General features: G+C 40.4%; 1 protein-coding gene across 1 annotated transcript in view; it reads left to right on the forward strand.

The window, feature by feature from the left end:
- stag1a (stromal antigen 1a) overlaps positions 1–23,913 on the forward strand; it is a 45,808-nt gene extending 21,895 nt beyond the window's left edge. The window contains exons 2-32 of the mRNA XM_040136523.1: positions 6,693–6,911; positions 7,526–7,646; positions 7,798–7,953; positions 8,303–8,399; positions 8,512–8,588; positions 9,335–9,539; positions 9,832–9,983; positions 10,324–10,397; positions 10,703–10,826; positions 11,029–11,127; positions 11,265–11,344; positions 11,832–11,939; positions 12,119–12,233; positions 12,673–12,790; positions 13,041–13,144; positions 14,008–14,100; positions 14,452–14,745; positions 15,346–15,416; positions 15,805–15,973; positions 17,373–17,465; positions 18,294–18,468; positions 18,690–18,829; positions 19,370–19,471; positions 19,659–19,807; positions 19,989–20,117; positions 20,267–20,469; positions 20,603–20,771; positions 21,013–21,129; positions 21,315–21,429; positions 21,535–21,615; positions 22,270–23,913. Coding sequence (XP_039992457.1) covers positions 6,883–6,911; positions 7,526–7,646; positions 7,798–7,953; positions 8,303–8,399; positions 8,512–8,588; positions 9,335–9,539; positions 9,832–9,983; positions 10,324–10,397; positions 10,703–10,826; positions 11,029–11,127; positions 11,265–11,344; positions 11,832–11,939; positions 12,119–12,233; positions 12,673–12,790; positions 13,041–13,144; positions 14,008–14,100; positions 14,452–14,745; positions 15,346–15,416; positions 15,805–15,973; positions 17,373–17,465; positions 18,294–18,468; positions 18,690–18,829; positions 19,370–19,471; positions 19,659–19,807; positions 19,989–20,117; positions 20,267–20,469; positions 20,603–20,771; positions 21,013–21,129; positions 21,315–21,429; positions 21,535–21,615; positions 22,270–22,293 — 3,783 coding nt within the window. The 5' untranslated portion in view covers positions 6,693–6,882 and the 3' untranslated portion in view covers positions 22,294–23,913. The remainder of the gene's footprint in view (positions 1–6,692; positions 6,912–7,525; positions 7,647–7,797; positions 7,954–8,302; positions 8,400–8,511; positions 8,589–9,334; positions 9,540–9,831; positions 9,984–10,323; positions 10,398–10,702; positions 10,827–11,028; positions 11,128–11,264; positions 11,345–11,831; positions 11,940–12,118; positions 12,234–12,672; positions 12,791–13,040; positions 13,145–14,007; positions 14,101–14,451; positions 14,746–15,345; positions 15,417–15,804; positions 15,974–17,372; positions 17,466–18,293; positions 18,469–18,689; positions 18,830–19,369; positions 19,472–19,658; positions 19,808–19,988; positions 20,118–20,266; positions 20,470–20,602; positions 20,772–21,012; positions 21,130–21,314; positions 21,430–21,534; positions 21,616–22,269) is intronic.
- Positions 23,914–24,687: the final 774 nt, after the last annotated feature.

The following is a 24,687-nucleotide window of genomic DNA, read 5'->3' on the forward strand; positions in this document are numbered from 1 at the left end:
TGGGCATGTGGTTTCAGGTACAGAGACAATGAAACAGGCCAGTTTGAATAATGGATTAATGAGATTGGAGTCTTTTCAGATGCCAAAACATTGCACAACAGTTTAGTATAAGAACGTATTTTACAACTCCAATTAATTTGTTCTGTTGTTAAGACAGTCACAGTGTAAATAGTCTAGATATTCAAAGGAACAAATGTAGCGCTTCGTCAGATGATACTGCATTGCTTTTTGTCAAAGTTAAACAAGGTTAAGCTTTTTTGCCAGGTGACTTGCCCCAGGCCCTGTTGAAATGAATGAGGAGCTGTGTTTTTCCACACACTGCTGTTGTCTGTTTGAATGCAGCCTTAATGGATGTTCAGACCAAAAATAGACCTGCACTAAGACAACATAAAGGGCTGTATTGGTGGTTTCAGGTACAGCTTTCCTGTTGCTTTTGGTACCAGTGAGACGATGAAAAATATGATCCAGCAAGTCAAGTTTGAGTAATAGATCAATGAGTTTGAGGGCTTATCAGACCCCAGCCCTGCACGGCAGTTTAAAAATATACAGTGTTCGGGTTATAAACTAATCAGCAATCATCAGTGCAGTGCCTTGGCATGTGACATCAGACATGTTGAGTTTAGGCAAGTGTTGGGCCAGGTTCAACTGTACTGCAGAACTACCCTGCGTTTGTGTTTTTTTTTCGCCAAAGCCATCCATGTTCGCACCCTTGCTGTGTCAATGCAGTGGTTGCATCTAAACACGGATTTTGGGTGGGCTTTCTAGTCCCATCAAACCAATTTTCTGACCTGAGAGGTTTGAGAGGAGATAGTGTTAGTATGCACGTTGATATGAGACGGCAGTAGTTAGGGACTACCTCATATATTCATATATTCATGCTCTTGTAAATCTCCTCCATTGGTTAGGTTACTATACCTTTCTGAGTTCAGAATTTGTTCTAGTGCTTGAATGGGAATACATGGGACTGAATGATGCCCATAAGGAAGGAAACACCAGGCTACATATTTCTCTGAGGACCATCAATACAGATGTCTTCAGGAGGGAGAAGCCAATCTTAAAACTACTTTCCGCAACACGGCAGGAGTCCTGTAAGAGTCCGTAAGTCAGAGTTCATTGAGCACTGATTGGATCTGTAACCGGTCCCGTTCTGCCCACCCATCCCTCGCTGTGGTCCCTCCTGTCTCCACTCAGCCAATCAAATATGCCGTCACCGCCAGGCTTATGACCCACACCAGTTGCTATAGCAACGCCGGCCTGCCTCCTAGAGAACATGTCATGCATATTAAGTGGTTTTCAGACGCTCGCTCGTTGTGTCTCTGACTTGCACTCTCTCTTAAGTAGACACACACACTCACAGAGGATGAAGTGATGCGGCTCACCACAGAGGGTTTGTTTTAGTGCCTCCGAAGCAGCACTCATAACTGCACCGCCTAACCTCTGGTGTTTTTGTTTTTGTCTCTTTAAGCATGAGTGGCTACAGTTGTATGCTGAATACCTTATCACTAAATGAACTTCTTACCACTTACAAACTAAAGTGCTTAAGTTTTTGTGTTTATTATTGGAATAAAACTCAAACCATGGGCATGTGTAGATGGCACAAAGAAAGATGTGTTGTACTGTGACGAATGTATAAGGGTTTTTGCTGTTTCTTTTTGATTTTTGATAATTATCCAATATCGCTCAGATATGTATGTAGCCACCATAGACAGTGTTTTCAACTTTACCACCATAACGCCTTCAGTCAACCTGAAATTTGATCTTGAAAAAGATTTGTATTGCCTGGTGTTCAGTTTTTCGACCATGTTTTGGCGATTCTCAATGAAATCACTGTGTCAAAGCAAAACAGCTTGCACACAGTCATTTGATGCAAAGGAGTCCATATTAAATTTTATATGGCTATTAGTTCATAATGTTCCACATAAATCGGACAATTTTTCAGTTGTCATGGCCTTCATGTTTGACGTGGCTGCATTAAGTTTTATTATTCGAACTGGACTGTAATTTAGTGATTTTATTTATTAATTATTAGATTCAGTGTAAGGCCACTTGGAAGTTTTTAAACAGTTCTATTAGAGAGTTCTCCTGAACCTGTTGGACATTTTCTGAGATGAAATATACACATGCACACAGTTTCTGCCACACCACCTGCAATGTCAGGGTGAAATGTTTTGAAATGTTTGAAGTAGAGAAGCTGACCTTCAACCAGCTACCAGTCGTACAACCCTGTGCATTCCTATCACCAGAATTAAAATCCTCTGTTGGCTCAGTGTTTGTGTTTGTAAGTAACTGTGTGAACAAGTATTATTTTTCTTTCTTGCCTTTTTCGTTCTTTCTTACTTACTTATATTTCATCTTGTTCTATTTAATGTGAATAGTTAGCTTTTTACTTTTCATCATCCCTTAATGCTGTGCTTCAAGGCTTTTGGGATATCTGTAGCACTGTATTAGAAAATGTAATGCAGGCATTGTTTTTCCCACCAGTGGTTTTCTATATGACAGGATGGCGTGACATAAGGCATGGCTTTGCGTGTTAAAATGTTTAAGGTTAGATGTTTCACACAAAGCGCTTCTTGCCTGCAACTCTTCATCTAACCAGCTAATGTTGGTGGTTGCTCTTTTGCCTCAGCACCCTTGCAATATTTAAAACTGGTCCACTTGCAAAAAAAAAAGTGCTGAAAATGTGCATTCTATATATAGTGAATCAGAAAACATGAGGTAATGGCAATATATTACATTAAAGTAATCTAGGGCTGAAACAATAGTCTATTAATCATTCAACCTGTTTTTTTTGTTGTTTTTTTTTTGTTGTTTTTTTTTAAAGACAAAAATTCAATGGTTTTAGCATCTCGAATTTGAACATTTGCTGTTTTTGTTAATCTTTTGTAATAGTAAATGTAATGCCTTTGTTTTTTGAACTGCTACCTAGACAAAACAAGACATTTGAATTAGCATTTCCTCTTCAACTTGCAGGACCACACATCTATCAGTTTGCAGTGATGACACAGCTCAGATACAGGGCAGATACAGTCACGGTTTGGCCCTGCTCCTATGCAGAATCATAGGAGAATAGGGCAATCCAGTGCTGTTATCTCCTGCTGTGAGGAAGTAATGGAAGAATTCATATGATCACAGTTCACAACGCCACAGTGTACCAAAGTATACTGTACTGAGCAAACAGAAAAGGAGCGTACCATGTATAATTCATTGCTCTACTTTGGCAATAACAGTTTGTTGTCATTTTAAAATTGGTATTTATTTAATGGGAGAGGTTTTTTTAATTCATGCCATTAGAATAAATGGGACTGGTGTGAGAGAGGGCAAGGGAGGTGCAAAATAAATGCAGTTGGCAGCCTCTATCCTATCCCCCAAAATTGAGGAATAGTTCAGGAGACTCACTGCAAATTATTCATAGCCTCATGGTAAAGCCGTTACTATCTCTCTCTCTCTCTCTCTCTCTGTGTGTGTGTGTGTGTGTGTGTGTGTGTGTGTGTGTGTGTGTGTGTGTGTGTGTGTGTGTGTGTGTGTGTGTGTGTGTGTGTGTGTGTGTGTGTGTGTGTGTGTGTGTGTGTGTGTGCGCGCAAGCCAGAGAGTACCAGTGTGTCGAGAAAATGAGGAAAGCCGATGTGCATTGAGGATTATTTAGTTGTTGGTCGATAATGGGTCAGGCAGGCCCCCAGCTTTCTCACACACATACACACACACACGCCCTTTTCCGGTTCCTCTCTGTATAGCTCAGGACTGAGAAGAAAAAAAAAACAAAACAAGAGAATTGATTCAAATGAAGTTGGCTTCTTTCCCCTTTGAGAAAGATAATCCGGTGATGAAAAGGAGCGAGATACAAGTTGGGGTAAAAATAAGATGAGATATAACAGTGTGGGAAGTAAAGAAGGATGAATGGGGGGGTGAAATTACATAATGAGAGCCATGCTGCTTCCTCTGTCAGGCAAGTGAAGCTGCATAACTGTGGCTTTAATCCAGTCACTGGAAAATGTTGTGATTGCTTCCTATAGATCAGTTATAAATTAGTGATGATTACCAATCTCAAGTGTATGTGAGGAACAACATAATTTCACTGCATAGGGTGTTTTTATTTTCATCTACAGCTGGTTCTCTGAATGATGTGAAGTGTTTTAGTGGGATGTGTGAAATTAAAATCACTCAAGCTGATTAGACAAGACTAAATGAGGTGATAATTCATTAACACCAGCGTCTTTGGTCTTTCACTTCTCACCTCTTAACATTTTTTCCTTGTAGCTTATTTTTGACTGTATTTCTGGTCAGACCCTCAGGCATTTCATGTGTCCTTGTCTCCATATTGTTTACTTTTGCCGCATCTTTCGTTCTTTGTTTAATTGTTCAGATCAAATGGCTGTGTCCCAGTTCAAATTCTCCAGTTTTTCTTTAATGGATCTGTGCCGCTGAACTTAGTGGTTAGACTTTGTAGAGGGGGAACGGGTCCCCCCTAAGCTAACTACAGTATATGCTGTATGTGCTGCTAGTACTATAAGACCAGCAAGTCTGTTACAATTGTGACATGATTTTTAGCAGTGATGTGATTTTTGTGTGGTTCTGCATGCAGGTGGAACATGTTATCTAAATTAATTTTGTTACACCGAAAATGCAGGATTTTAATTCTTCGGTGTTAAAATTGGGGAGGATTGGGCAGGATGAACACAGCCCTGAAGTACATGCTATTTGCAAAGCTTTTTTTCCCTTTATTTATGTATTATAATCTGTGCTGATGAGTGCTGATTTTCACAGGGTTTATTTTCCGAGATGTCAGGTTTTTCATATTACATTCCCACTCCCATTTTATTAAATATAACTGTAATGCTGACAACCAGCTTATGCATGCAGGAAAAAACATCTTTAGGTTACATAACTTTGAAGTCTTTATTTTGGCATTTTGAAAAGTTAACATTTCTGCCTTGTCCATCCAGGTTTCCGAACGTTTTTCTATGGATGGTCAGGATAATTTCCCTCACCATTTATATGTACAGCCATGTGAGCAGAGTCAGACCTCTCTATCATTTTAAAGGTTTAATTACTGTGCAGCAGGAATATCAAGTGCCAAAACTGATCAGAGGTTTACATGCATGTAAGCAGGTCAAATCTCAGCCATTAACACCCGTTCGGCCTCTATGAGCTCTGCTTGAAGTTTCACTGTGGAGATTTGGAAAAAGGCAACTTCTGATTTTATCAAATATTATTACAACCACGTGAATGCCCTACAGGATTGCGGACTTAAAAAAGAAACTCAGTGCTTGTAATGGCTGAAATCCTGTGTTTACTCTTTCTGATAGTCTTTCCATGTTTTCAAATGATGGGCTGGCTGAGTGAGAAGAGTGAGCCAGACAGATGAATGTAAATGTATCTGTAAGTGTGTCTGTGTGTGCGTCTGTGTGGGTAGTCCGGCATGGTGAAACAGGGAGCTCTCCTGCCCCTGCTATTCCTCAGTACAAACACTGTGTGGAAGACAGTATTTAAATACACACTCTCTTAGCCTGCCCCCTACTGTTGCCCAGACCTACATTCAAACACACATGCATACACTCACACACACTCTGGGGAAAATACTGCACTAAAACACTTTTTGGGCAAACAGAACTGGACAGGAACTGAGCTGTGAGTTAAATGAGTGCAAGTTGATTTTTCTAAGCCCACTTTCCCCAGTTAAAACCCAATTAAGCAGTTTGGAGATTGACTTTGGGCAGAGGACTTTGTGGATCGTACTGCCTCTTGTGGTTCATTGCGGTATTGCTCCACTTCTGCTCTGCTCTGCTCTTATTAGCATATGATCAGGTCAATAACTTAACTATAATTAACATATCTGCCAGTGTTCTGAATTAAGATTCAGCCTCATTATCAGCTCTGGCTGCAAGGCATTTTGGGATTTCTTCATGGAGTTTGCATCATTCACGGCACCTGGGATTTTTCACTATCACACTTTCTCACGCCATATTTTGCTGGAAATCATATTTATCTAGAGCCTTTGTCAAACAAAGACCCTTTCATTTCTTCTATTTTTTTTTTTTTTAACCAAAGGAAATCCCCTTTGTTAAAGTAAAAGCACGTCTCTATTTTCACAAAGTTTAAAATGATATAATGTCACACTTTAAAGTTTTGAGCAATTGTTTACCAACTTGATGGACTGTGATACATTTTTAAGTCTCAGCGTGGTGCTGAAATTGTTTGTCAACAACACTCCTGTGAACCAATCCTCCTTGCATGTCCCACAATATTTTGCTGTTGTAGTTCTCAAAGCGACCAGTTGGTGTCCTCCTCTCCCCATTTCCACCTCCACTGATCCACCAGAGCGAAAGAGCTGTCTCTCCTTTGCTTTCTGTGAGATTTTACAATTGGGACACTTTGGACACTAATGTCTGTATGATGTTTATACAAACTTTCAGGTCTATAATGTTCAAAGCAGAGCAGTTACTTGTCATGGTTTAATTATTAAATCATCAGTGATTTGAAATGGATACTTTTCTTTCCCTCATTAGTAACTTGACAGCTTACCTTAAATTTCTTAATGAAATTTTTGTTTATGTGCACTTATTACTTACTATTGCACATATTTCACTATAGCTGCAACTGAGTCTTGTATCTTGATTCTTATGGGCTGGATTTGTTTTGAAATGTGTCTTGTAATTATAACCTTCTCTTATTCTCTCCTTTTTTTTTTTTCCAAGGAGCTGAAGAGAGTTAAGTGCCAGCACCTCGAGCGCAGTCCGTCCTGGAGGCACTCTTCCCTGCCCTTCTAGACCTTTCCCCCAACTGAGCTGCCATCTTATACCTCCATCCTGAAACACCTAAAACACACCCGGTCGTGACGACACACACAAACAGTTACACACCTCAACACCTCCCCACCCGACCAGGATGATCACCTCGGAACTCCCTGTCCTACAGTGAGTGAAACACAAAGGAAGTTCATTGTCCCATAATTGGCATGTGTCGACTTTAGCATTTAGCAAAAAAATAACATGAATTTGAATTTTTCAATGGTAAATCCATCTTATCCTTTTTCCACCACTATCCACATTGTATTAATTTAAGTAGCTATATTATTAGAAAGAATTTTTTTATGTCCCTGGTAAGTGCTGAAAAAATATGACATAATAATAAATAATTCTAGGTCATATGACCAGGAAAAAGATATTAAATTGCATGGTAATAAAACGTTCTAGAAAGTCTTAAATTGAACCCTGAATAAACCCTGTTTAGTACAGTAGATAAAAGTTATTTTTAGGAGTTAATAAAATCGTAACCCCTCTGTGGCCCTTAATGAAAATGTTATTATACCAAAATCTTTGTTTCAGTGGTCTTTGCACAGTATGTGAAAACACAATTGACTGTTTCATTGTTTATATTTTAATAAAGCAAGTAGTTTGGTTTTCTTTTCATCCCTGTAGTTTCTGAGAATTATCTGTCATTTTGGAACTCAAGACTTCACTTGCTCTGTGGTTGAATAAAAGCTTTGGACATATATGAATCAGATTTGTTTTGTGTTTTGTTTTCTCAGGGACTCGTCCAATGAGTCTGGTGCAACAGACACAGTGGGCTTAAGTATGAGCATGAGTGAGATGGAAGATCCAGAGGCAAAAGGGAAGAAGAAGAGAGGGAGGCCTGGAAAACAACCCCCGGTATGAGTCTGTTTCAGTGGAGCGTGTGTTCAGAAAGAGGAAAATATTGAGAAAATCCTGGTTAACAGTCTGGCTTTGTGTGTGACTGTCTGTTTTGATGAACATGAGTGAATGTGTCCTTACTGTGCTATTGACATCTCCCTCCCAACAGACATCCAATAAGAAGCCTCGAAAGTCGCCAACAGACAAGACAGTGGGAGTAGCCAGAGGACGAGGGAAAGCCAATGGTGTTGCTCAGCATAATGGAGACGGTGGAGACCCCGTCACTCTTTTTGAAGTGGTCAAACTTGGCAAGAGTGCCATGCAGGTGGGTGAACATTTTTCTATGTTCTACAAATGTCCATACTCAAAATATAGACTTGTAAAATATATTCATTATTAAATCAAATACATTTAGTTGTTTTTTAATTATATCTGACTAGATGTTTCTTTTTAAAACTCTGTATTGGACTCAAGTTTAACAGAACTTCTAGCTAATCAAACCTTTCAATTCAGTCCCCTGTAACCTGGTTTTGCATTATGTGAATGTGACACCTGTCAGTTTTGTCCTAAAAGAGCATATTTGTGTGGTTGCACCTGTGGTGCTGTTGTTTGAAGTCTGTTTTCTCTCCTTGGTCTGTGTCTGTGTGTGTGTGTGTGTGTGTGTGTGTATACAGTCTGTGGTGGATGAGTGGATCGAATCATACAAACAGGACAGAGACTTGGCGCTGCTAGATCTCATCAATTTTTTTATCCAATGCTCAGGGTGCAAAGGTAAGACTACTTAAACTACTGCAAACTCAGTGTAATCGCAACAGTGGATGTGTTAGCCAGCTCGAATAAACAAGCTGAATCTGATTTAATGTTGTTATTGCTCTGTAACCAGGCACTGTGAGGATCGAAATGTTCAGGAACATGCAGAACGCTGAGATCATCCGGAAAATGACTGAGGAGTTTGATGAGGTAAATGTCTTCCTCTGTGTGAGAGCGACTGTAATTAATGTTCAAATGAAGATAATGTCATGTGTTGCAGGGATGTATGGCTTTATTTATTAGCTATCTAAATATAATATGCATAGTGTGTTCTCTCCCCAGGGTCTGGCTATAGCAGGAATCCTCCTCCATAGTATTAATGAGTGCTTCACATGGATTTGATGCTTTGATGCTTTCATGTCTCTATTTTCAAACATGGAGTTTAAAACAGTTTATTTTCATATTCAAGGTTACTGTAGTTGGATAATACTCTCAAAGTCTTAACAGAAAATACAGAAAAAAGCATATTCATGGTAAAAGTACTCTCAAATCTGTTTTGAATCCCCCTCCCACACAAGTTTTTAACCAACTTCTCACCACATGACACATTTATTGCATTGCACAATCATGTAAACAGAGCACAGAGGAACAAATAAATAGATGTGGTTGAACAGATGAGAGGGGCTCTGGTCTCCTTAACCGGTAACAAATGTGATCTTAACCCTACCAGAAAACCGTAACAAGCAGCCAGAATGAGCAGCAGTGTCCATCTATCTCTGGCTAGGACGTTCAATTTATGGTTTAATACAAATGATCAAGCAGTCTGAAGCCAAAATCTGATACGATCACTTGTAAAGTAAAACCTGAACCTTAACCTTGCCAGCACAGAGGTTTGAACCAAATAGTTTTGATAATGGATGATATGGTCTCTCTGATCCCTCTGTTTTTGTCAACAGGACAGCGGAGATTATCCTCTCACCATGCCCGGGCCTATGTGGAAGAAGTTCCGCTACAACTTCTGCGAGTTTATTAGCGTTTTGATTCGCCAGTGTCAGTACAGCATCATCTACGACGAGTACATGATGGACACGGTGATCTCCCTCCTCACCGGGCTGTCTGACTCTCAAGTGCGAGCCTTCAGACACACCTCCACACTAGCAGGTAATCACACCAGCTCCATGAGTCCTTATCATTACAGCAACATGTAGTCATATCTTCATAGAGTGTGTTGCAGTATTCAGTGTGTTACACAGACTTCCACAATGACCGGCAGTGAATAATAGCACCACTGATGTCATAAAGAAAAACATTTGGTCATTTAATCTTGACTACAGGTCTTTTAAGAGATAGCAGATGTCACATCAAAAACTTATTTCCCACGAGGAAAGGTCTGAAGCACCTGAGTGCGTATTTATTATTCAGCCTCACGTGTGTATTTTATGTTTTTGTGTAGCAATGAAGCTGATGACAGCACTGGTGAATGTGGCGCTGAACTTGAGCATCCACCAAGACAACACCCAGAGACAGTACGAGGCTGAGAGGAACAAGATAGCCGGCAAACGAGCCAATGAGAAGCTGGAACTGCTGCTACAAAAGAGGAAGGAGGTTGGATATTGTTTGATGTGACTTTTCAGATTTGACTATTTAACATAGGGCATTTACTGGTGTGGAGAAGAATCTGAGGTATTTTGTAAGTATAATCTTAGGATGTTGGTTCATCGGCAGAAATAAATGTGTAGTTGAAAGGTATCATGATGCTGGTAGAAAATGCTAAAATTCCCCAACAAAATATTATATAATATTTTGGGAATGACGGGTGTGATTTTATTTTATTTTTTAATTTATTTTTTTTTAAAACTTGAATCTTGAACCACTGCTTTGCTTTATATCAAAATGTTTGCAAAATTGCAGTCATGTCTGCAGCTCGTTGGTTTTCTCTTTGCAGCTTCAGGAAAACCAAGATGAAATAGAGAATATGATGAACTCCATCTTCAAGGGAATCTTTGTGCATCGCTACAGGTAAACTTCCTGTCTGTTGTTGTTCACGTGATTATTAAAATTTGCAATTTTTTTCTCAGTGATGATGTTACTTCAGTTGGTTGTAGTGATACTTAACAGCAGCCTGCTATTGAACACTTTGCCAATTTAGTCTTTGCCGAATATTTTTTTTTCGATCTTGTTAAATTTAGTCCTGTGCCTAATAGGATGATAATGGGGACCAGAAACATTAATAAAGTTAATAATTAATATTCAGACATGACTGATTTTATGTCAGTTTGTATAAAAAATAATGATGGTGATGATTGTACTCTCTTACTTTACAGGGATGCAATTGCAGAGATCAGAGCCATATGTATTGAAGAGATCGGAGTCTGGATGAAGATGTACAGTGATGCTTTTCTTAATGATAGTTATCTGAAATATGTTGGTTGGACACTACACGATAGGGTGAGCGCACAGTCAAACAACCACGCATTTTTTCCTCATGTTTCTTCAAGATTTGGTTGCGGTTTTGTTGATATTTTGGTGGGCTACTGCTGAATTGATTTGGTGGATCTGATCGTATTTACACAAACACAGAAAGCTAGGCCTTTAGCCCACCAGGGTCTGGTTTTCTTTGAGATGTTTTTTAACCGTCTCGCTTTTTCAGCAAGGAGAGGTGCGTCTAAAGTGCCTGAAAGCTCTGCAGAACCTGTACACAAACCGAGAACTGTTTCCCAAGCTGGAGCTTTTCACTAATCGCTTCAAGGTAACACTTGCAAGAATGAAAATGTGATGGTTTTAATCAGCTGAACAGAAGAACTGAGTAATGCTTAGATTTTATTTACTCTCATTCTGTTCATTAATTTTATTTCTTTCTCTGGACAATTGTATCTGTTTTTACAGGACCGTATAGTCTCAATGACACTGGATAAGGAGTATGATGTGGCTGTGGAGGCCATACGACTGGTCACACTCATCCTGCAGTGAGTAACTTCGATACTTTTTTTTTTTTTTTTTTTTTTCAAATAGATACACATGAAAAACTGGAGTATTACACTATTCTCATGTTGGCTCATTGTTCACATTGGGTTTTAATCACAGAACTCTCACGTCAGTAAAAGTGCACATGTTTACAGTCACAGTCAATATTTGGGACAGGATGTTTCAGACAGGGATCAGCATGTGTTAACCAGGATCTTGACTAGGGGTGCTCTTTTGGGTCAGCAATACCTGGAGCAGTCATCACAGTCAGGATCATCAGAAATCACAACCCTTGTTTCCTCAGGTTTTTCAGCCAAACACACATTTAAATTTGGTCTCACTTTTAAAAAGCAACTATTTGGGTCCTCAATCACAGTGTGAGAAACGTTAGTTCTGCATTATATGCCTACACTGTTTTCTTATTCCTCATGAATGTTTACTGAAGAACTGCTGTGGTTGTGTGGAACTCGTATTGATTATCTGTTGCAGGGGCAGTGAAGATGCCTTGTCCAATGAGGACTGTGAGAATGTGTACCACCTGGTCTATTCTGCCCACCGGCCAGTGGCTGTCGCTGCTGGAGAATTCCTGCACAGGAAGTGAGTCCATCCCGAGGTGTCTTGTCGTGTATCCATCTTTAAAAGCGCTGTTGTTTATGGTGATGTTGAATGGATAGGGTTTGAACCTGTTCTGATAGCTCGTATTTGCTGTTTAATAACTGTGCGTACACTTTTCCTGTGTCTCTCTCCTCTTTTCCATCTCTCTCTCTCTCTGTCAGGTTGTTCAGTCGTCATGACCCACAGGCAGAAGAAGCGCTGGCGAAGCGCAGAGGGAGGAGCAGTCCCAATGGAAATCTCATTCGCATGCTGGTGCTCTTCTTTTTGGAGAGCGAGGTAACACTCACAATAACAGTTTACTGTTTATTGTCATTACACATGATGCAGACAGGCATATGCAGACATATCACACCATTCACATGACAAATTAAACATACTGTGGATGCATAAAGGCACTATACTGCTGGTGAGAAATAGTGATTTTCCTGTCGACTGAAGATTCCAATAACATACATTATATCTTCTATTTAAGTCACTTGAATGGTAGATAACATTTTACTCTGCTTCAGACTAGATACCAGGAATGCTGAGGGCAGCTTAAGAAAGTGCAAGACTCCCCACCATCTTTTGTTGTAGTTTGAGGGTGATGATGTGAAAAAAAAAAGTTACGGATTTCAGCTCAGTGTTTTCACACAAAAATTTACACACGTACTGTTTTTCTTTTTTTGTGTGTGTTTGTGTGTGTGTGTGTGTGTGTGTCTTTGTCTGTGTGTAGCTCCATGAGCATGCAGCCTACCTTGTGGACTCGCTGTGGGAAAGCTCTCAGGATCTGCTGAAAGACTGGGAGTGTATGACTGAACTTCTGCTGGAGGAGCCCGTGCAGGGAGAGGAGGGTAAGACATACACACACGTACACGCACACACACGTGCACACACATTGCTCTTGTTGTCTCTTTAACCCTATGAATTGGCTATAGGCTACTTCAAGTCAAGCACAACATCACAGCCGTAAACCAGCTACAAGAGATGATGCAATACAATCTTAAACTCTCTCTTGGTGTCTCTTATAATCCCTCTCTGTTTCTGACTCTTCCTTTTGTCTCTCTCTCCTTTACACTATCTCCGTCTCTTCTGTCTCTACAGTGTTGTCAGACAGACAAGAGAGCGCGCTGATAGAGCTGACAGTGTGCACCATCCGACAAGCAGCAGAGGCACACCCACCTGTTGGCAGAGGCACTGGCAAACGGGTAGGTCAAGCATACACACATCACACACTGTGACCACTCATTCAGCTTCTACTGGGATGCTGAATGAGTGTAGAATGTGTACAGACTGTGAAATTGATGAGACGAGAGACCAGGGGAATATATACATGGCTCACAGTACAAACTGAGGCAACACTGCTGGTCCGGCTGAAAAGAAATGGCAAAAATCTATATGTCTGAATATGCCATCCTAGGTTTAAGTCTAGTCCAGGGCTCTTTTTGCATGTCCTCGTTTCTCTTTACTTACCTGTTCTGAGTCAAACACTAGCCCAAAAAAAACAAAAAAACAAAAAAAACATCCTGCTCAAACGTGGCACGATTTTGGAATTTCAATCCAGAATACATAAAGTTTTAGGTTAACCTCAGACTCAAGGATATAGATCTTCAGGATTTGCATCGTGAGGTCTCTGATAACCCTCAGTATAATAACTATAGGATATTTAAGACTGCTTACGATTCTCAAAAATAACTTTTCTGGTACCTCTATGTATAAAACTGTTGTTTTGTTTATTTATTTTCTACTTTGTTGTATTGTATTTACCCATTACTGGGCCAAAAGTGTCACCTTTCATTTACTTTATTTCTGTTTCTTTAGTTTTTAATATGTAACTTTATCCATGTACCTCTTTAAGGGGTCATTGTGGAAGAAAAGTCTAAAAAAGTCAGATTCACGGGTGGATAGCAAAAGGAGAATTTTCCTACACATGAATAACTTTTCTGATCATAGAGGAGAGGACAATATTTTCCATTTTGTTTAAATTCTAACACAAAATCACATTTTTACATCCTTCTTACTATTTTTTCCATCTGAGCAACATTTGACCTCAAGTTTTGTGTTTGTCCAGGTGCTGACGGCAAAGGAGAGGAAGACCCAGATAGACGATAAGAACAAACTGACAGAGCACTTCATCATGGCTCTGCCCATGCTGCTGTCCAAGGTAAGACTTTCCCAACCTCTAGCCTGGAGCCCGCACAGGGCCAGAAACAGTTGTGCTTAATGAGTGGGTGGGTGATTGATCTGTTTGTCGAAATAATTGATCAGGGCATACTTAAAGTATACAGTCGTGAGAAGTGTTGTTGAATATACGCCACTCTGGACAACTATACTGCCAAATACTTGAAATGCAGTTTACCATTTTACTAACTGAGAAACAGAAACAAAGCATCAGGTGTTGATTTATGGGTCTGTCTTCCTCTTTACTGACTCTGTACGTCTGTTTGTGAATTTTTTCTGCATGCTATAAGTCTTCTTTATCTGAATTTCTGTCTCTCTATCCCCTTGCCCACAGTATCAGGCAGACTCAGAGAAAGTAGCCAACTTGCTCCAGATCCCCCAGTACTTTGACCTGGACGTGTACAGTGCCGGGCGCATGGAGAAGCACCTGGACGCTCTGCTGAAGCAGATCCGGCTGGTGGTGGAGAAGCACATCGAAACTGACGTGCTTGAAGCCTGCAGTAAGACCTACAGCATCCTCTGCTCCGAAGAGTACACCATCATGAACCGTGTGGACATTGCCCGCTCACAGCTCATTGACGAGATGACTGATCGATTTGCACACTCGGTTGAAGAGCTGCTACAGGAGGTATGATGGGAAGAATAGCTGGTGTGGTTTTGAAAGAGATTAGTGAAAAAGGGTGTTTGCATATTTAATGTCTGTAAAGGTGGCATGCCCTTGAAATTCAGCCCCAAGCTGCCTGGGAAAATGTGTGGACTTTTCGTCTTGTTGTACTGGTGGTTAGGACACATACATATAATTACAATGTCTCTGGTTAGTTTTCGACAAAAGAGTTTTGTTGCAGTCTATACCACCTCTCTTTTGACTCTTTTTCTCTAATCTAATATATTTAAATGAAAAACAAAATGCCTAAAAAAAAAAAAATTTAATCAAATTGATTGATGATCTACATCAATTAAATAAGTTTTAAGTGGAGCCTGTACAACACAACTCCACGCGTACTATTCATTTAACATTAGATATCAAGATGTGATAGTTGTGTCAGCACAAAGTATAGCCCTAAAAACACAAATTTAGAAAGAACATTTTACTTTTAGAAAAATGTAAATTTGTGGAATTTTTTGGAAAATTAAACAGGTTGTGTGTCAGTGTTTGATCTGGGGTTGGTGTTTTTATTACAGTATTTGTCTAGTCTTGGCGTTCTAACTGGTGTTTGATACACTGCAGGCTGAGGAGGCCGATGATGACGATATCTACAATGTTTTGTCTACTCTCAAGAGACTCACAGCCTTCCACAAGTAAGAGTCTCTCGTTAGTTCTTACTTTCAATCTGTTTAGAGATGAAAATACCGATTATTTTCATTTGGATTAATCTTCTGATTGATTAATGGATTAATCCTTCGGTCTCAGAAATGTCAGAAAAGTGGAAATGTCAATTGCAGTTTGTTAAAGCCAAAGGTGGTGTCACTCAAGAATGTAAAGATTTCAGTTTACCATCAGATTAGACAAAGAAAAGCAGCAAATCCTCAAAAATTGTGAAGCTGAAACTAGACCATGTTTTGCTTTTTTGCTTGTAAAGTTATTTAAACAATTATTAAATTTTCAAAATTACTATTTTATTATATTATAAACTTGATTTAACTAACTGTGAAATCCAATGGTTTTCCCTCTTGTTTCCTGTTTCAGTGCCCATGACCTGACGCGGTGGGATTTATTTGGAAACTGTTATCGGTTGCTGAAGGCAGGCATCGAGCAGGGCTCCATGCCAGAGCAGATAGCCGTCCAGGCCCTGCAGTGCTCCCACTACTCCATCCTCTGGCAGCTGGTCAAGATCACAGAGGGGTCTCCCAGCAAGGTGCTGGACTCAATTCAATGACAGAGCTCTAACATTCCACACTCAGAGCCCAGGTTTATCTTTGGTTAGGGGCTCAGGGTTAAGGCTGCCATGTCTGAGCCTCAGTGGCCCAGAGGGACAGAAGCTTATCTGTATTTCTGCAGAGGAGGGCAGTTTAGGTGAAAAAATCCATCTCGGTATCGGACAGGAAGCTTACCCCTGATCCAATGGCTTACCCCCAATCTGTCTCAATTAATACTTAAACGCTGCACAGAGGCTACAGATCCCAAGGCTGCTGTTTTGCAATGGACTGAAACCCAAATGTCCAAGACACTTTAACCCCTAATCCACTGCTTGGGAGTGTTTGCTTCTTTTTGCAGTGCAGTATTTTAAATTGAAAGATGTTCTCTTTAGTTCAAGCTCTGGTTCTTCACCCTGACCTACAACAACTTAAAGAGTCCCCACGTGCACCCACTGCATGTCACTTAATTCATCAGTATTAACTAAAGTAGCAACTAAAGATTATTTTCATTATCGATTGATTTGACTATTATTTTCTTAATTAATCTATTAATCATTTGGTTGTAAATAAAAAGCAAATAAATTTGTATATTATCTTGCAAGAACGAGCAATCCTGAAGAACGAGCTGGAACCAGTGAATCTTTTTTGCTTGAAAAATGACTTAAATGATTGCTCAATTGTCAAAATTGTTGCATATTAACTATCTGTCAGCTAATTGATTCAGCTCTACTTTTAATCCAGATTCTCTTTTTAAAAACACAGCTTATAGTCCTATAGACTGCACGCTGAAACAAGCAGCCAAAATTAGTATAAAATCCTATTGTCACCTGCAATTACATGTTCTTATGTGCTATTTAATGAAATCTATGAGCACATAGGTTTACTGGTACAGAGGTTCGCCTGTATGTCGTTAGTTATTTAATAGCATTTTTAGGGTTTTGGCCATTAAATTTGAAAAATGCAGATGGTTTTGATACACAGTCGGCTGTGCTGACAATGTGTCAAGAATAAAAAAAGAAACCAAACATAATCATCAGTAGTCGATGAGTCATCCATTAACCACTGTGCTCTCTGATCACTGTGACAGTCAAACCCGCAGCAGCACAAGTGTATTAATTTGCGTGCTTCAAGGAAGTTAGTTGATGATAGATAGAAATCATTAATCAAGTTTGATTACTTAATTCGTGCAGTAAGTCAGACATGTAGCCTGACTGATACTGTTGTTTACGATTCTTATGAAGCACTCATTATTTGTGACGTGTCTAATGATATGTGTGTTGTGTTGTGTGGTGTTGTGTGTGTGTGTGTGTGGTGTTGTGTGTGTGTGTGTGTGTGGTGTTGTGTGTGTGTGTGTGTGTGTGTGTGTGTGTGTGTGTGTGTGTGTGTGTGTGTGTGAAGGATGACCTTGTGGCTCTCAGGAGAGTGGTGAAGTCTTTCCTGGCAGTGTGCCAGCAGTGCCTGTCCAATGTCAACACCCCAGTTAAAGAACAGGTAACGACACACACCAGATATGATATGACCAGCTCCCACCTACGCTGTCAAGAAAATGCAACAATGTCTGCAGCTGATCGTGGCCTTTATTGTCAGAAACATTTTTTGACAGCAGATAACAGAAACAATGTTTAAAAAGTGACTCAGAACTTAATGACAGTTCAATTGATGAAGCTGACTCTAGGGTTGCTAATTAGTTCTTGATAGTAGAGAAAACTGAATTATTGTACTGAAAAAATACATTTTTAAAGACTTTGAAAATTTTTGGAAAGGGGGGAAAGATGTGTTTATACACATTTTCTGTATTTTCTGTCATTTCCAATGTTTTGATATTTGTTGTTTTGAAGAATAAGCTTCAGCTAAAGAGCAGTTACGGTCTTGTCATTTTTATTTATTTTATTAGTTTATATAACAATGACAGTGTTCATTGATCAACTGAAGAAAACAAACTTTAAAGGAGCTGGTGTTAGCCTAGGAGGGCAGTTTTGTTGTTCGTGGCCAGATGTTAAAACAGCACCCTAGAAATAGCGTAAAACTACGTATCTAACAACATTTATGTGCACATCGACCAACAAACGATACCATAGGTACAGGCATTGAGCTCAGGCACAAAGTCCATCATTGTTAACACCAGCTTACTTCTTGAAACACTAGAGAATTCTTGAAACCATTTAGCATTTATTTTGATGTCCTCTGGCCCTAAAACAAAGTTACTTTAAAGTAACAATCATGTTTTCTGGGATCACACAAAATCCCTCTGCAGTTTTGTTCTCGAAGGGGTGAGAGTTTCTGTCAAATCACAACACTGTATTTGTGCCTCCTGCTCAGGCGTTCATGCTTCTCTGTGACCTACTGATGATCTTCAGTCACCAGCTGGTTTCTGGCGGCAGGGAAGGCCTCCAGCCGCTGGTCTTCAACCCAGACAGCACTCTGCAGAACGAGCTTCTCAACTTCGTCCTGGACCATGTCTTCATCGACCAGGACGATGAGAGCCAGAGCATGGGTGAGAGAGAGAGAAGCAATTTTTCACGAGGCACTCTGTTTTAGGCACATGGGGTTGAAACGATAATAAGGTATCAGTTAGAGATTTTTGTCACATTTAATGATTAATGATATAAACTTAAAGATATTTTGAAAAATTAACTACTAAACGCCCCCTTTTGTTCAACTTATTCCTCCGCTTCTTTGTAATTTTTTCCCCCACTTCTGTCTGTGTGCCTGTAGAGGGAGACGAGGAGGACGAGGCCAACAAGATCGAAGCTCTCCACAAGAGGAGAAATCTGCTCGCAGCTTTCTGCAAACTCATCATCTACGACATTGTAGACATGCCCGCTGCTGCCGACATCTTCAAACACTACATGAAGGTGTGTGTGTGTTCATCTGTACTTGACATAAAAGTGATAATGATATCAATGAAAGCAAGATAGATATTGGGAAACACGGTCAGCAGGCAACGGGGGTTAAAGAGGCTTTAAAAAAAGAGTGTCTAGTTTGTAGAACAGACTTCACAGCAATTTCAATTCTATTAACACATGATTTCCTGTTAAAATTTTAAAATAATTCCAGGTTTGTGGTTGTTAAATGTGAAAATGAGACTGCCATTTTATAGCGTGTAGCTGACTTAGCATGGAAATTTGTTTTAGCTGACAGATAGAGAGGGCATAGAAGTGAACTGCTAAATCCATAGTGATTAAAATACAATAATGACGAAACAGAAAAGGAAAGAACTGAAACAAATGTGAAACAGAAGGAGTGTTAGAAGATTTAGGGGGGGGAAAAGGAACCAAAGGTGGGATGATTTCATTGGAGTTGGTTTGGGTGAAAATCTTTAAATAAGATATGAGATTGAACGTGATAAATTGCGTGATCTTGCATGTTTTAACTGTTCCCTTTCCCTGCCTCAGTACTATAATGACTATGGAGACATCATCAAGGAGACGCTCAGTAAAACTAGACAGACGGACAAGATTCTCTGTGCCAAGACACTCATCCTCAGTCTGCAGCAGGTGAGACTATAACACACACATCATACAGGCCTGTAATAGTGCATTCTTGAAGTTATAAGTGCTCTCGTGTGCACACCCACAAATACTCACTGTTGAAGTGTGATTCCTCTGTGTGTGTGTGTGTGTGTGTGTGTGTGTGTGTGTGTGTGTGTGTGTGTGTGTGTGTGTGTGTGTGTGTGTGTTTCAGCTATTCAACGAGCTGCTGCAGGATCAGGGTCCCAACCTGGACCGAACGTCATCTCACGTGAGCGGCATTAAGGAGCTGGCCCGCCGCTTCGCTCTCACCTTTGGCCTGGATCAAATCAAGACCAGAGAGGCTGTGGCCACACTGCACAAGTAAGAACCATATTCTTCATGCAATATCAGGTGTTTTCTGTTTATGTAACTTTTGGTGTCTTTGTTAATTACTCTATTTTGCTGTTTCTTTTATACATTATTTCCTTCTTTTTATCACTGTCACCTCTTTGTCTGTTTTTTTTTTTTTTTTTAATATCTCTATCTCTTCTTCGTGTATCAGGGATGGAATAGAGTTTGCATTTAAGTATCAGAATCCTCGAGGACCAGAGTTTCCTCCTATCAACCTGGCCTTCCTGGAGGTCCTGAGTGAATTCTCCTCCAAACTAATCCGCCAAGACAAAAAGACAGTGTAAGTACCCAGTCATATCATTTCATTGTATTATTCACATAGATTTTAGATTCTTTCCTGTCTTGTAATTAAAAGATATTTATAAATAAATCCCGCTGGAATAAATGGTATCATCCTCAGTCATGCTAAAATGCTGGATGTCTCCTCAGCCACTCATATCTGGAGAAGTTCATGTCAGAGTCTATGTCGGAGCGTCGGGAGGACGTGTGGCTGCCGCTGATCTCCTACAGGAACAGCCTGCTGACAGGAGGAGACGAGGACCACATGTCTGTCACGTCAGGCTCCAGCAGCAAGACCGGCTCAGTCCGCAGCAAGAAGGGACGGCCGCCGCTACACAAGAAGCGCATTGAGGGTGAGGCGACAGTACAGAGACAAGGGTTACCTGGTTTGTTTGGCTAAAACCGTCATTGGAAAAGATAAATGTACATGGTTGCCTACCCTTGTGTTGCCGAAAGTGTCAACTTTCTCTGTGTGTTAATTTCCAGAGGAGAGTACTGTGGAGGGCTCGTGGATGATGCGTAATGACACCCTACAGACACCGGGGGCACTGCAGACTCCTCAGCTCACATCAACAGTCCTCAGAGAGAACAGACCAGCAGAACACATGCCAGACCCGGACTCAGAACCTGGATCAGAGAACGACTACGTACACAAGTGAGTTCATTCACATACTGTACACATACATGTACGGTACATCCACATACAAGAGCTGAATTACCTTTGTAGTTAAAACACAGAGCATTATCGTCGGTCAGCATCTTTCGTCCATTCACCGATACATACATACCTGACTTATGTAAATCTGTGTATTACTGTGGTAATTCAGCCTTTGCAATAGCAAGTAAACAGAACAGATATAAAATTGGAGTATGTTGACCCTGTTGTTCGTCTACAGTCCTCAGATGCAGATGTCGTGGCTCGGCCAGCAGAAGATTGAGGAGGTGAACAGGAAGGACCGGACGGGCATGAACTATATCAAGTCTCGCAGCAATCAGGGCGTCCGGCAGACTGTGTAAGTGTGTCAAGCTCTTAACCCCGCAGTATACAGTAGACTGATGACGTTTGATGAAACCTGGCTCACAAACTTTGTCAAAAGTTTAATCTAACCTGAAGGACACTACAGTGACATTTTTGATAAATAACAAACTAAGAAGAAGAAATATGGAACTAATTCTGATTTGGCCCCCTACTCTTTAGGCGTGGGTTGATGGAGGATGACGCGGAGCCGATCTTCGAGGATGTGATGATGTCATCGCGGGGTCAGCTGGAGGACATGAACGAGGAGTTTGAAGACACTATGGTGATCGACCTGGTTAGTAACATCACCTCCCCACGGGAGTGCTAACGACCCTGTTCTGTTTATCTTATGGTGCGTCTTGATTCAATTTTTAACTTTTTGAATTTTTTTCCTTCCCAGCCACCATCAAGGAACAGACGGGAAAGAGCGGAACTAAGACCAGACTTCTTTGACTCCGCAGCGATGATTGAGGACGAGTCGGTGAGTAAAACCTTGCACTTTGACAGTTTGAGTGATTCAGTTGATTTAGGTTAAGTAGGGCTGAAACAATTAGTCAATCAATAGATAAGTCAATTTACAGAAAAATAATTTGCAACTATTTTGATAATTACAAATTAATATTACAAAATCACCACTTATACCCACTAAAATGTTAATATTAGCTGTTGTTTTTTTTTTTTTTTAGCCTTTTATGACAGTAAATTGAATATACTAGGGTTTGGACTGCTGGTTGGACAAAGCAAGCAATTTTTAGAAGTCACCTTTGGCTTTGGAAAAACTGTGATGGACATTTTCACTGTTTTCTAACCAAATGATTAATCAAGAAAATAATTCAAATATTAACCTATAATCATTAGTTGCAGCCCTGTGGGTCAGTAACCTCAAATTACATACAGTACGTCAGTGATTTGATGGTAATTGAAATTCAACTTTCACATCACATTTTAAAGCCATTATGTGTAGGATTCGAACTTTTTGACTTTGGAGCCCTCTAGTTATAATATCAACAAGACATTCTGGCAGACTGCCATGCACACTGCTTGCTGCGAGGTTGCAGCCGAGATTTTTTTTTTTTTTTTTTTCCCTCCTCCAAGATTTTCTGACTGTCTGATTGTCTCCTCTCCATCGTTGCAGGGATTCAGCATGCCCATGTTCTGATCTGGAAAGAGGCAAAGATCCTGAGATCAGGATCCAGATTAAACAGAAGAGGGGCGTTTTAGGACGTCTAACCCAGATCACCTGCCAATCAAACTCTTAAGAACAAGAAAAAAAAACAATGTTGAAGTTCTTTTCTCTTTCTGTAAGACATGATGGAAGGATGTTTGTCAAGTGGATCTACTGATGGATCCCACATCGGCCGGATCTCACCTGGAAGCATTGAGCGAGGATTCGCTCTGTTTTATCAGACGGGCTGCAGGATCCAGAACCTAGTCCGGATTATTCAAGAGCTTCATCCTGCTCCTATTCTTCCTCCTCTTCCTCCTCAGCCTGTTGGTTTAGCTCTTCTTAGCGGTAGCTCTGATGGCGCTCCGGCTGCATGACCCTGCAGCCCGCCAATGAGCACTCGCAGTTTTTACGGTTCTCTGTTACACAGACGTACAGTTGTTTGTTTCCGCTCCCAATCAGCAGCACAGAACAACACAACACTCTGTACAGCCCCCCTTCTTTTGGTCTCGCACTTCGATCCGTTTGGTTAAATCCAACATGGAGAGGATCTCGATACTAAATGTTCTATATCTTTGCTCTTATGACCACCCACTGACCCCTTCTCCTCTCTCTGTTCGCCATCTGAGTCCTTGTGTGTGGTGGTGCTGGTGCGTGACGTGTGTCTAAAGTGTCGGTGGTGGTGATGGTTGAGTAGTCGCACATTCGCACACAGGTCAACAGCTGTAGACCGACCTGGAGGAAGTGATGTAACTGTCTTGTGTGTGATGTCAAAGCAGAGCGAGTGTTTGTCATTTGACGGTGAAGCCGCATCCCTGACCTCAGACAGAAGCCCCACCCTCTCAAATCTTTGAAACGGTCTGCACACACACACACACACACACACACACACACACACACACACACCTTGAATAATGGCTTTTTGAAGTAAAAAAGTTTTAAAAAAAGACAACAAACATATTTTGAATTCTGTAGCTTTAGTACTAAAGTTTTAAATCAAGTGTGTTTTTGTTTATGTCTGATGTTTGTACAGCTTTTTCTTGAATATGTATCTTGTTCGTTGCCAAATTGTGGCCTACATACTTACAGTATATTCCAGCCCCTCCCCCTCCACCTGTAACTCGTATCTAACGGTTACCAAGTTCAGATTGTTGCTGTGGGATACCAGCTTTTAAGCGCTGTATGGTCTGATTGTAATCGTTTCACAGTTCAGTATTACAGCAGATTAACTGTTCGGTTTGTTCATTTTACAGGTCAAATCAAGTTACTTAAATTTTTACACCTGCAAACAGTGTTAACTGATCCAGAGTTGAAGATTTGTTGTTACCATTGTTCATATCCAGTGCAGTGATGGATCTTTATGTCTGACAGATTTGTTTGAATGTGTTTTGAATGTGTCCAGCCATATCTTTATTCACCCTTTGTTGGTTAATCAGTCATTTACTTTTCCTCATTGGCTGGCTTGGCAGTCCTCCTGTAAATATCAGAGACAATTGGATCTTTTCTGCAGTGCAGTTGACATCAGTTGCCCTAAAATGCTCTAAAAGCCAGTTTGTTTTTTTTGTTTTTTCTGTGAACCTAAATTCTTTTTAATAAAATAAAATCTGTAATCGATTTATGGACCGTTGTTTGCGTGTGCCTTTGTTTCACAACCTCAGTATAGTTCAGAAGAGTTCTCTTCGAGCTTGACAGTTCATCCCTGACCTGGGAAACAGCAGCTGACTCAAGATCCATTTACTCACTTCTTCTAGACCTTTGATCATATAACACAGTCCCGTGGATGGATTATTCAACAGGTCTACTGGGGACAGGTCCAAGAGGTGAGGGGACCCCTTCTTTTGACCACCAAAAGACAAAGCAACCACAAAGAGACTCAAAACAACTACGTGGTCACAAAATGTCTGAAAAGAGCCCATGATCACAAGTAGTTGCAAAACGACCAGGGACACGTTTGTCGTTTTTACACGGATTACTTTATTTACATATATTTTGTACGAGTGAAATATAACATGTTAATTGCTTATCTTTGTGCTGGTAAGCGGATTTTGTTGTTTCCATACTTTGTGCAAAGCTAACAGTTGCAGTTAGCTTGTACAAATTTTGACATTGCAGTACCTGATGGCTGTAGCTTCATATTTACCATACACAGACGAGGGTGACACTATCTAATTTTCTCATTTAACTCTCAGCAGTAATGTATTTTATTCCTTGAACATCAGCCTTACTTCTGCATATTTCTAGTTCATTAGAACTGCTTGAATATTTCAGCCCTTCGTCCTTGTCCTACAGTTTCACAATCAAATTATGGCTGTAGCTACCTCCGACTACTCACACATCGGACAAAGCAGCCTTCCACTTACTCCTAACCATCTGATTTTCTTCTTCAAA

The sequence above is a fragment of the Xiphias gladius genome, chromosome 10, assembly GCF_016859285.1.
Source record: "Xiphias gladius isolate SHS-SW01 ecotype Sanya breed wild chromosome 10, ASM1685928v1, whole genome shotgun sequence".
Taxonomy (NCBI): Eukaryota; Metazoa; Chordata; class Actinopteri; order Istiophoriformes; family Xiphiidae; genus Xiphias; species Xiphias gladius.